General features: G+C 40.6%; 1 protein-coding gene across 2 annotated transcripts in view; it reads right to left on the bottom strand.

Annotated features, from left to right (window-relative positions):
• The window catches only part of ksr2 (kinase suppressor of ras 2), a 92,418-nt gene that overhangs the window by 27,983 nt on the left and 52,146 nt on the right, over positions 1–12,289 (bottom strand). For both annotated transcript variants that reach the window (XM_048243340.1, XM_048243339.1), the window contains exons 8-16: positions 11,693–11,776; positions 10,927–11,039; positions 10,094–10,114; positions 9,740–9,846; positions 8,894–9,062; positions 8,304–8,345; positions 7,753–7,819; positions 5,775–5,823; positions 3,838–4,205 (exon numbers count right to left, since the gene is read on the bottom strand). In XM_048243340.1, coding sequence (XP_048099297.1) covers positions 3,838–4,205; positions 5,775–5,823; positions 7,753–7,819; positions 8,304–8,345; positions 8,894–9,062; positions 9,740–9,846; positions 10,094–10,114; positions 10,927–11,039; positions 11,693–11,776 — 1,020 coding nt within the window. The remainder of the gene's footprint in view (positions 1–3,837; positions 4,206–5,774; positions 5,824–7,752; positions 7,820–8,303; positions 8,346–8,893; positions 9,063–9,739; positions 9,847–10,093; positions 10,115–10,926; positions 11,040–11,692; positions 11,777–12,289) is intronic.

Here is a 12,289-nt window from a genome sequence, read left to right as displayed (position 1 = left end):
GGCACTACATTAAAACCAGACCTATTTATATGAAGAAAATAATTGTATGAGCTCAAGAATACCTCTGATAACCATTGTCTATAAGCACAGTTTGATACTCAATTCAGAAATGCTAGTGTAAACTTTACGATTCAACAGCCAAAATTGTATTTAGATATGTTACAGAGATATCTGGGCCTGAGCTTGTTTAAAATGAACTGAAGTAAGGGGGGAAAAGGTCCTGTAATTAGACCAATCAAAATGTGCCATTATTTTTGGACTATTATTTCTGGGCTAAAGAGGAGAGGGCCTATCCAAGTATCCAACGTATCCAACTTGTTTTAGGACTCAGTCCAAAACCCAACATCTATATTTCTATCATCTATCATATATTCCATATTTAAACAGTATGGGAGTCCAGGTGCTAAAATTACCTGTCTGCAGTCCAGACCTGTCAAATTAGGTCCACCATGAAATGAAAAACATGATTAGGAATGCCTCCTACTGTCGAGCAACAGAAATCCTATGTTTGGCAAGACAACTCAAGCAACTGGTCTTCTCGGTTCCTAAACATCTACAGAATTTTGTTAAATGAAGAGATGAAGCAGCACAGTGGTAAACATTCCCTGTCCCAACTTTTTTTGAAAAATGTTAGACATTCTGTTTTTATTTGCATTTTACACAACGTCCCAACTTTTTCTGATTTGGGGTTGTAGGTAAAAGTAATTAACCTGACCCTAGCCAGATGAATGTCGTTCCGCTTAGCTCCGCCTAGCTTCACTCACATCCATCTGGGACCTCTTCCATTAAGAGTGATTTCTCCAACCAACTTTATGGTTTAGCCAATCAGGACACAGGGCGGGAGTTTCATAGATGTGACATAGCGTAGAAGCGACTGTGAGTCTGTTATTAGCGTCACGGGTTGGCTTCGATGTGAGTGGTTGAAGTAGCATGTCAATAGATGACGGACAAGTGGCTTATTCAATCATATGCAAGCATTTTTTGATTAGGCCCAGCCTTCTGAAGCAACACTTCAATGGATCGGTTCCAGATGGATGAGTGGAGCTAGGCGGAGCGAAATTCATCTGGCTATTGCCAGGTTAAAAAGTAATCCCCCTCAGCCGAAAGTCAAAAGGTCTTCAGCAAACTTGAAAATGTGATGCTTCACAAGCCTTGGGATTTTTTGTTGCATCTTACAAAGTTTTCTAGGATAGAGGCAGCGGCTCTCAGTTGTCTTGTCAACAGTAATGATGGAATGCAAAAGTAAAAAAAATGAACTTCGAAAACACTTTTTTAAGACCAACCAAAGAAACACACAACAAACATTTCATCACTACAAAATATATTTGCAATAACTTCATGACCTTTCTGACTACAAACGCTCAACTTTCAGAGAAATGTCATCACATGTTTGCTATTGTTACGGCCCAGGCCGCTGTGTCCTAACTCCGCCCACTGGCACTGACGTGCATGGGTGTTTGTTTCCCCTGTGTGCCCAGGTGTGCCTGATTGGGAGTGATATTTCGGCTCAGTCTGCACTCCAGGCGGTTCTCCTCCTCCCGGCTTGGCATTCATTTTGTTGCGTTACCTTCTTCTCTGTACTGACTTACACTTCACTTTTGCGTAATTAACACTACACTGACTTGCACCTCATCCTTATCGTTATTCTGAAATATTAGTTATGTTTAACTTTCTTTAATAAATTCATTTATTATTATTTCAACACTGCATTGGTCTCCCCTGAATGTACATACTCCGAACCAGTATGTCACACTATCCTTGATTCTCTCGTACTGTACCTTTCACATCTGAAAATGTGTTTAAGTCCTTCCCTTCCCTTTAACAATCTTTCTTATTTGTGTTTTTAACATTTTTTTTTTTTTTTTTTTTTATCATTATCATGTACCGGACAAGCTCATTGAGCCCTTTCGTCTGAAAACTTCTCAAGGATGTCTTTGTTTTAGAGATGCAAAACTTCTGTTGCAGACGATGTGGAGAAAATCACTTTTTCTGTTATATTATAACTTAAAACTTAACAGCCTTCTTTTTTATTTATCCAGAGGGCAGGACATTGAAAGACATCATCAAGTTACATAATGGTGTTGTTTTTACAGTGATAACCTAATACATGTATTCAATACAAGAATAACACTTAAATGTCAAATAAAAATATTGTTATAGTTGTGCTATAAGTACAGTAGTCTTAATAAATACTCTTTATCATTGATGAAACCATCCCATTACTAATGTTCCTCTAGCCTTACTTAGCCATACTCAATTCTAGTCAGAGTGTGAGTCTGATACAGCACCATTATGATATTATTATGGGGTGTGTTTCAACTCATACAGGGGAAAAATACAGGGGGCTCTGCACATTACTCGATAGATCTAACCAATCAGAGCAATGAAATAGGCAATGGCTGAACCAAATTTCCCGACCTCAAATTTTGTGGACAGAGTTAAATTCACCCAGACCTAAGTGTGGCACGGTGCTGCTGCTTGCACCACAGCTTCCTCTAGTTCATTTTTGTTTGTTGTCCAACCTTGCACTTTACCCAGAATTTAAATTTGGTACTTTTGGTGGGATATTTAGTGCACAAGAAGTGTGTGAGCAAAACAAAAGACAAGACAACAAAGCCGTATTTCAAAACAGAGGCAGTAGACTTCATCCTAGAGTAACTTTCTGAAAGAGATATTTTGAGTTTATCTGAAAGCACCCCAAAGTGAGCAGGCAGGCGGGCGGGCAGTCTAAAGGGGCTAATGTGGAGATAACGAGCTCGGCTAGGGCTCAGAGTAAAGGCCATGAGCCAGTTGGGCACACAGGCGGGCAGGGAGCACGGAGAGGGCAGACACAGGAAATCAACACGCCACACGACAGAACACGAAGCAACGCAAGGCCGTGCCACTGCTCTATCCTCCAGCACTGAAACGTTTGGCTGTTTGGCCGTTAACAGCCTCGTACACACCCTGGTTCAGGCACAAACTTTCTAAAAATAGTGTGTGTGTGTGTGTGTGTGTGTGTGTGTGTGTGTGTGGGGGGGCAAGTTTCCACACATCAAAACTTTAAATGCACAAGTGTAGGCACACACTACATACAATTGTGTACATACAATGTGTCCCTAGTATAGATAGAAAGGGGTCTTTGGGGTAACTAATTGGTCCCCTTTCTCATCTACTACCATGGCAATCATTTGATCTCTCATTACACCTCAGCACACAGAAATACATCCTACTTCACACAAAGAGCATTGTTCAAATACATGACGAGCAAATAAATCAAGCTGTGGGGGGTCCCTGTTACGATGACGTGTGTTAGAGCAGTGAGTGGGGTGTTCAATCATATTCATTGTAATATGTGACATCAGGTATGACAGTACTACAAACTACAAACATGACAGTAAAGAGTGCAGAAATGCTACTTCCTGTGCATTCAGAGCTCTTTGAAGATAGTATCTTCAATGACATCATATAAAATCACTTTCTTTACTTCATTCAGTTGCCATGCCAAATTAATTATTAAAGCTTTAGCTTACATAAGATCTATCCTTAGCCATATACACCCTACTGTTTTGATTACCTGTCTTATGGCATAAATATACAAAACAGCATGGATATTTGGCATTTTAAATTGCTGTTGCTCTCTCTCTGTCGCTCCCTTTCTGGCTATTCATGGCATCACAGCAAAACACTCCAATTAACACAGTGGTCATCAGGCTCCTCACAGGTAAAACAACCTGTGTATGTAACTGTCCTATCTGTGTGTGTGTGTGTGTGTGTGTGTGTGTGTGTATGGGTGTGTGTGTGTGTTTGTATGTGTGTGAGTGTGTGTGCATGTGCGTGCATGCTTGCGTGATTCACCTGGTGATGATGGCCAAGTGCGGTGGATTCATGCACGCGCCCATGAACAGCACCACGTTCTCATGGCGCGTGTTCCGGTACGCCATCACCTCGCGCTTGAAGGCCTTGAGCTGATCGTCATTGTCACGCTCGATGTCGATGAGACGGAGGGCCACCTCGCCGTGCCAGCGGCCGTGGTAGACCTGGCCAAAGCGGCCCTTGCCGATGAGCTCGCCGATCTCTAGCTGCTCGAAGGGGATGTCCCACTCCTGCAGGAAGATGCTCGTCTGGCTGGCCTTGCGCGGGAAGTTGCGGGCCGAGAGCAGCGACAGGTTCATCTCCTCGAACTCGTCCGCTGAGTCATCCGCCTCGTCGTTTCCTTCCTCGTTCTGAGGGGTGAAAACAGAAGGCCAGCAGAGACTGAACATACAAACAAAACCTGAATCCAAAACAGATCTTCCCCCAAATAGGGTCAGGGAACATGGGTTTTCAGCAGGAATTAGAAACGGTACGAACGGTACGGTACGAAGTAACCGAAAACTGGTAACAAACAACATTTGTGAATGAACGTAACCGGAACAAAACCCATTTCACTTGTTTCGGAGTGAAAGCGCTATTTCGGGCAGCCGTGGCCTACTGGTTAGCGCTTCGGACGTACCCTTGAGCAAGGCCCCTAACCCCTCACTGCTCCCCGAGCGCCGCTGTTGTTGCAGGCAGCTCACTGCGCCGGGATTAGTGTGTGCTTCACCTCACTGTGTGTACACTGTGTGCTGAGTGTGTTTCACTAATTCACAGATTGGGATAAATGCAGAGACCAAATTTCCCTAACGGGATCAAAAGAGTATATATACTATATACTATACTATTTTACATTTTAGATAACCGGTTAATAATGTTGTTTATCATTCCACACCTGCAGTATCTGGTTTGGAAAGTCACCTGCACACATAGTGTTTCCCAGACCCTGTATAGGATGAGTTAAGTCAGAATTTATGAATCACTGAAGGCTACTGTATAATAGGGTAGGCCCACACCTGAATTTAGGCACGGTATTTTTAACAGTTGGCCTTGATATCTAATGTGCTTTGATTTAAGCTTTAAGGCTGTTGTGCAGAAAAAAAGCTTATGGTATTGTGTCACCTGCCATAAATCAATTTGTAAAGGCAATGCCATTTTTAAAGGAACTTTATTAACGGTTCTTTTATAACGCTCTGACCGGTTTCCATTTAGAGGTGATGCCTTGGAACACTGGAACGGGAACGAAAAAATTATGTTTTTGCTCAGAACGAACTGAAATTAAAATTATTCTGTTTTCAGTCCCTGGTTTTCAAAGGGAGAAACAATTGGTGCCCTGGTCCCAACAAAGCTTTCATTTCATATAGTTTTACGTGGATTGGTACGAGTAATCAACCCAGACCTGAGCCAAATCCATACCATTATCAGCTGGTATTAAAAAAGTTGGTATTTACAATGCTTACTGTCGGTTCAGCCTACATGCTCAGGGATGTACAAGACACAAAAAGGAGGTTGGGGTGCTAGTCAGAGTTTTGAATTTGTGTTTGACAAGTCATTAACATAAAGTCAGAGTGGTTGTGTGCACATCCCACCGAAGTTCAGGCCAGGTGCAGGACAAAGTATACTAAAAGGTAAAAACAAAAGAGCCTGAAGAACACCCTGTTGGCTTGAAACATTGATTTTCTTTTAACTCTGGGAACTGTTCTGGTGTGCGAACTTTGTCTTTTGTTTTTACCTTTAAGTCATTAACATAGCTATTCATAAGACATTGGATAATGACCGAAGCAGCACACTGTTTTACTGTATTGTGAATGTGTACCGTTAATGACACTCATTATCAGGTACAGAGCACAGAGTTTGTGAAACGGAATTTCAACAACAACAACAAACTATCTGTCTAATGTATGAGCATCTTCTCTACAAAATCAACGTAAACCACTCACATCTGATGTGGGCTCCACTTCGATTTGCAGGAGAGGGTTTCCAGTGTTACTGAGAGCAGGTCATTTGTGAGGTAAAATGGAAGGGTGGCAGGAAAAGAAGATTGACAGATGGTTAGCTCCAAATCGCTCGGCAACATGATTCATGGCATTTCACTCAGGCGTACTTCAATTCTGGGTCATTTGAGCTTAATTCCTTTGAGGTGGATAACATGTTTTATGCTTAACCTTAATACATATATGTTCACAGGAGTTAGCGTGAACAGCAATTCCACATATTTAGTGCACCAAACCCAAAAAAGTGATTTCTGCCACCTCAGATTATGTCTTCCTTATAGGATTTGCCCTATTAGACACCTAATCATAGCTAAATGTCAAAACTAACATCACTGATCAATTAAGAGGCAAACACGATCATACAAATGATTGATTAAATAACAGTAGCAGTTGTAATGATAATAGTAGTAAGTAGTAGAAGTTGAAGTATGAAGTAGACATATCAGAGTTAGCAGACTATTTTAGATGTTTACAAATTACTTCAACATACTTATTTATGTTTACTTCAACATACTTATTTAAGCATCATCTACTGGAGCAATTCATTATCTTTGAAGTGCGTATTAAAAAGGGACACTAAGTATGAAATATGGGAAACAGTCATCTCAGTTTACAGTCATCTCTCTTCACCACCAGTCTTACAGTGCAAGCAGTTCTAAGTGACTAATTTCACATTTGACCAAAAGGTGACTTTGATATGAACCTCCTCTTACTCCTATTTCTATGAATGGCAAACACTGCAATGGTACTTCAGAACACAGACTTTCTTATCTTTAGCATCACTGTCAGTGTGCTGTTTCTGAGACATTCTCTTTCTTTTTTTAGTCTCTGACAGGATTTTAAGAGACAAACAGGGATCTCGGCGTCAGCCCAACTGTAGCGTAAACTAAAGGCCATTCCAGCATTTGCCCAAAGTCTACATCTTGTCTGTGTGCACATCACAATGTTTGCCACTCCAGTGTCTTGTGCTCCAGTAATTTCACTAATACGAAAATTATGTTTAATGTGAGTCGGTCAGCTCTGGTCCTGTATAGAAATGCTCTGACCTACAATAGTGACATATATTACCCATTAAAGCCAATGCCTTTGTATTTGTATATGGTATGCAGTCACGCATACATAAATACACAATAGGTTTTTATTATTATTTCTTGTATTTGTTGACATAACCTAATACACAGTTGGAGAGACTACATGGGATACTTTTCTGAGGAGAAAAAACAAACGATGAAAAAACCAGCAATGCCTACATTTTATACAGCTTTACCTGGACATAAATCCCTGTTCAGCGAACTAGTCTGGTGAATCCTACAGCTAGAGAGTGTATCATGCTGAGATGTGCGATGAGTCTCTGTGTGTGGAGACCTTCGGTATTAGATGACTGTGAAAAACATAACTAGCACTCCACAGACTTGTGAAAAAAAAAAACAAAGTGGTCTAGGAGTGGGAAAAATGAATGATTTTTTTGTTGTTTTTGGGGTGTTGTTTTCAGAGAGAGGACAAAGCTACTAAGTGTTGATGGTGACACTTTAGCTGCACTTCAAATAAACACCACAAAATAAAGCCTATTCTTTTACAAAAACAACAATCCAGATGGGCTCTTTTAAAGAAATCTTTGTGAGAAAATAGCACGTAACTCACCAAATGGGACAGAAAAACAGCTATATAGATTAACAAAAAAATGTTTGGCTGATTTTAATTCATGACAGTTCTAATTCATTCATTATCAATATCAATTCAATATCTTTCTTTCAGCTGTTTTATGCTTTGTCACTATCTACAATCACATGACAAACACATCACAAAATCCCTCAGTGGGCTCTGTGTTTGTCTGAGACACATTAACGATAAGCTTAAACTAAAATCTCACAAAGGAAACAAACAAACAAACATCCAAAACAAACGATTAAAAGGGGATACTCACACAGGCTCAGATAGAACAGGGTGCAGAATGACCTGTGGTGCTCTGGTGGGAACTTCTGGGGCCACGTCTGTTAAATAAGTAAACAAACAAAATAAACAAACAAACAACAAATAAATAAAAACATTAAACCGGTCTCGGGGGAATAGGGATAGGGGTGTGTGTGTGTGAGGAGGTGGGGACACTCTCCCAGTTTCACCAGGACAACACTTAGGGTTTGATAACATGGGCATTAAGTGCCGTGGCGCAATTCAGTGCATGTGATTAAAAAAACCCTTGCTTTCATTTCAGCAAAAACACAAGGGTTGGCTTGATTTATCTGGGTAGAACTGCTCCTGAAAGGTCTTTTATTAAGGCCCCTAATGGAGGCTTCTAGCAGGTTGCTGCAGGCGTAAAATACTCCTTAAAAAAAGATGGGGGCTGAGGTGGGATGGGTGCTAAGGGTGTTGAGTGTGGAGGTGGTTGGGGTGTTGGGTTGTCACATCAAAAGAGTCCTCTGAGGTGTGCTGTAGTGCATTATGGGAAGAGGTAATGATCAATTATGACACACTTACCAGGAAAGATGAACTGCTGCTTGTATTTGAAGTAATGAGAAGCTGCAAGACACACGCACACACACACACACACACACACACACACACACACACACACACAAGAAAAGACAGTGGTGTGAAAAGCTAAGAAACTCAAGAGGAGCCTTCAAGTGTCACGGCAGTCAGATGTATTCCTACACTCACACACACACACACACACACACACACACACACACACACACACACACACACACACACACAGATACAGACACAGATACAGACAGACACACACACACACACACACACAGACACATATACAGACAGACAGACACACACACACACACAAGCTCTGCCGTGACTGGGCTTCTTCATCTTAGCTGCATCAGAAATGAGCACCCCCCACACACACACACACACACCTATCTGAACCCACTACTACCAATGTGCACCTAGTTTTGAAGCTGAGTTAAAAAGGAGCCAGTCATGTTAGCGATGCAACAAGCCCACCAAGAGAGTCTGCCTACATGCTGCTGCTCAATGTGATACCAGTGTAAGTATTTACTCTTTTCAAAAGGCAGTGACTGAGGTGGAGGAAGAGGAATATGACATACTTGTTAGGCTTAAGGGTTTCTGTTGCCGTGCCGACTGAGGGGAGGGGTGTAGAGGTGATGGAGGCGTAGCACTGGGAGGAAGAGGAGGAGCTGGTGAGGAAGGAGTGGAGGATGTGGTGGAGGAAGGGTTACTGCTGGAATCTGGCTGGTACGGAACAGGGATATGGTCCTATGAGAGACAGGAAAAGAAAGAGAGAGAGAGAGCAAAAGAGAGAGATTGAAAGAGAGAGAGAGAAAGAGACACAGGAGAGAAATAGAGAGTACCTTTTCAGTCTTCCTTAATCCTCTATCAGATAATGATGGTAAACATTTGCACATATTTTGCTCTTTTTATTTCTCACCATCACAGTTTTATGTTTCATGCACACATTAGGTTAGGTAGGCATAATGTATTAGATATACAATACAAGAGTAGATATAGAGTACAAGGAACACTGTACTATGACTGTAACTAATTAAAAATGTGCCATGTTGTAGAGCAGACTCTTAAAAGGACTCTTCTCTTGGACATATCTAGTAATAACCCCTTCTGAAGCTGTGGGTTCTATTGACTCAAGTAAATGAAAGACATTAATTACTATGTCTTCTCTGCCTCATCCCCCATATAATGGCCTTGCTGAGATATCATTGAGGTTGGCTTTACTCATTAGACGTCTCTCAGCAGCTTCCACTCCCACGACATACAAATGTGGAGAGCAGATGACGTGAGGATGAGGACACTAGTCACAAACCCTTCTAAAGAACATGGCAAATCAAAAGCTCTTATGCTTGCTTTTGGTGAGATATGCTTAGTTTAGTTTAAAAACTATCCAGCTAGAGTTTTTTTTTTCCATCAGAGGGACCTACCTTGTTGATTTTGTTGGTTTTTGGGAGCGTTTGGCTGATGTGCAGGTCTGTGTACCTAAGGGGGTTGTTGATGTCACAAGGTACAGACTCGGTCCTGACTAATCGAGCTGTGTGAAAACAAAAACACGGGCGCCCAGGCCCCAAACAAAACATTAGTCATCCCCATTTGTGAGGGGAAAACAGTGTACAAACATTGTGGGGGAAGACTGTCAATGTGATCCCAAATGATCAATTAATGTCAGAGAGTTATTTTTTTAATCTATTAAAAAAAGGTCTGACCAGATTGGAGTGACAAATTTAACAAATATTGTCCCTGCACACTCAGTAAAAGCATTTAGAAATCGATCATATTACCTTGAGATGTTCCTTGATGGTCTTTAAAAGCAAAAAATTGAAGCAGGGAGGGGATGAAGTGGGAGAGGTACAGGTGAAACGGAAGAAGAAAAAATGAAAAAAATATCCAAAGTGAATTCAGCTCTACAGGAACTAGTATTAACGGAATGCCTTTAGCTCTGCATAAAGAGTAAGATAAGGGGCCAGTAATCACAGAAATTGTAAGGACTACTTTATTAGTTCTAATTATATTTTTCTGCTCCAACTACTAATCTAAGCTAATCTGGGCTAATCTATGTACAGTATATGTTCCGCTGCAGCTAATAATGCTACCAATTATAATATGGTCATATATTTATTGCTGATTAGCTGGTAGATTTGCCCCTAAAAAGAGTTCAGGTCAAAAGTTCAATCAATAATGTAAATCACTAATCTAGGTCATTATAACACAACAATGCAATACCACAGGAAATAATAATGTTGTCAAAATATGTCATTTCTTGTTGTGCACTGTTATCGCAACACAGAAAACAAGTGCACATCACTATCAAAACAATGTGATGTGTCTGTGTTCCCAAAACTAAACAACAAAGCATAAAGCAACCAATGATTAATCCTTTGTTAATTACACCTCTGTAACTAGTACAACATTATTACACATATAACACTTACAATAACACATGCAATAAAACACATACAATATAATATATATAATATTTGTCATTGTAACTCTATTTTATTGAAGCCCATACAGGTAACATCAAACATTATAGTATAATTCAGTAACAGTCTATAGCATATTGATTGGTATTCTGCATGATGGTCTGGATCCAAGAGAGTTTAAAGGTGCCTACCCAGCATTAGGAGAGAAACATCACTACCTGCCGGTGAAACCCTACCTCCGCGAGGCATGATCAGCAGGTGGCATGGGGAGGCCTCTTTGGTACATTTATTGTGGCACTTCAACCTAATTGCCAAAGTAAGTCAAAGTCAATGTATAAAACACACACAGCACATACATACTGTAGACAAACACATGGACGTGCAAACACACACACACACACACACACACGCACACACACACACACACACACACACACACACACACACACACACACACACACACATACATGTACATACACACAAACATACACACCACACTTAAATACTCTCATACTTACACACATTACACACACACACAAATTTGACTATGAAAGTAAATACATTACGGAACATCAGCAGACACCCCACACACACACACACACCCCCACACACTCCTCCTGACATAACTACTTTTCATATCAACCATCACATTCAGCAGTGGTTAAAATTAATACACAGTTAATTTATTCATATAATCTGTTTTTGACGATAGTGGTAATTATACCTAATTTGCAACTTCAGGTGTAATTACTATGACAAATTTTCTAGTCAGAATGTTTAATAGCCTGCAATGAACAAAATAATGGCGCCCAAACAGACTTTTAAAGAAGATTTAAAATGCGGTTCTTTGTCAAAGTTCAAAAGCAACTCCTGGCAGACTACTTATCGAGGTCTGATGGATAATCCTTCCAGTTCTCTTTGAAGCTGTCAATAAGCAAAGGTTTTACTCAGACTTACTTGCAGTTTTTACATTTTAGTCCGAACAACATTCCTTTTCCGCAAACTGTACATGTCTGAGACATCCAATATTTGGTGGAAAATCTGTAGGCACACAAACCACATGAATGCTTAGAAACAGTGATAGACACACATTTCAATCTGTTTACGATAGCACCCACACCGCCCCGAAAGAAAACACACCTAGAGAGAAAGAGTGTGTTTGTGTGAAAGAGAGAGAGAGAGAGAGAGATAACATACAAGCATGCTCTGACCTTTTGACTTTGTTTATGAGTCTGTCAGAGTGACAAGTAGCATCTGCTATAGCAAGCAGCACACTTCCGAAATAACCTTTTAATTCAAAGATCGATGTATGTGGCCTCTTCTAAATGTAGTATTTTTCCTCTAATCTAAAAAAAAAAATGCCATAATTCAATTCTGCCTGAATGCCATTCAATTCAACATAAAAGCTTCATTGTGGCCGAATGCCTATACGCATATTCCCTCATACAATAGCCATAGATAGCGCTAACGCTAAGGCTAAACTCATTCGCTTCGGATGCCTCCCACGGGGCCTTCAGATTCTCACATTCACATACGCAAAACACATCTCACTAT

This window comes from Alosa alosa, chromosome 5 (genome assembly GCF_017589495.1).
Source record: "Alosa alosa isolate M-15738 ecotype Scorff River chromosome 5, AALO_Geno_1.1, whole genome shotgun sequence".
Taxonomy (NCBI): Eukaryota; Metazoa; Chordata; class Actinopteri; order Clupeiformes; family Clupeidae; genus Alosa; species Alosa alosa.
This window is presented reverse-complemented; position numbering and strand designations above follow the sequence as displayed.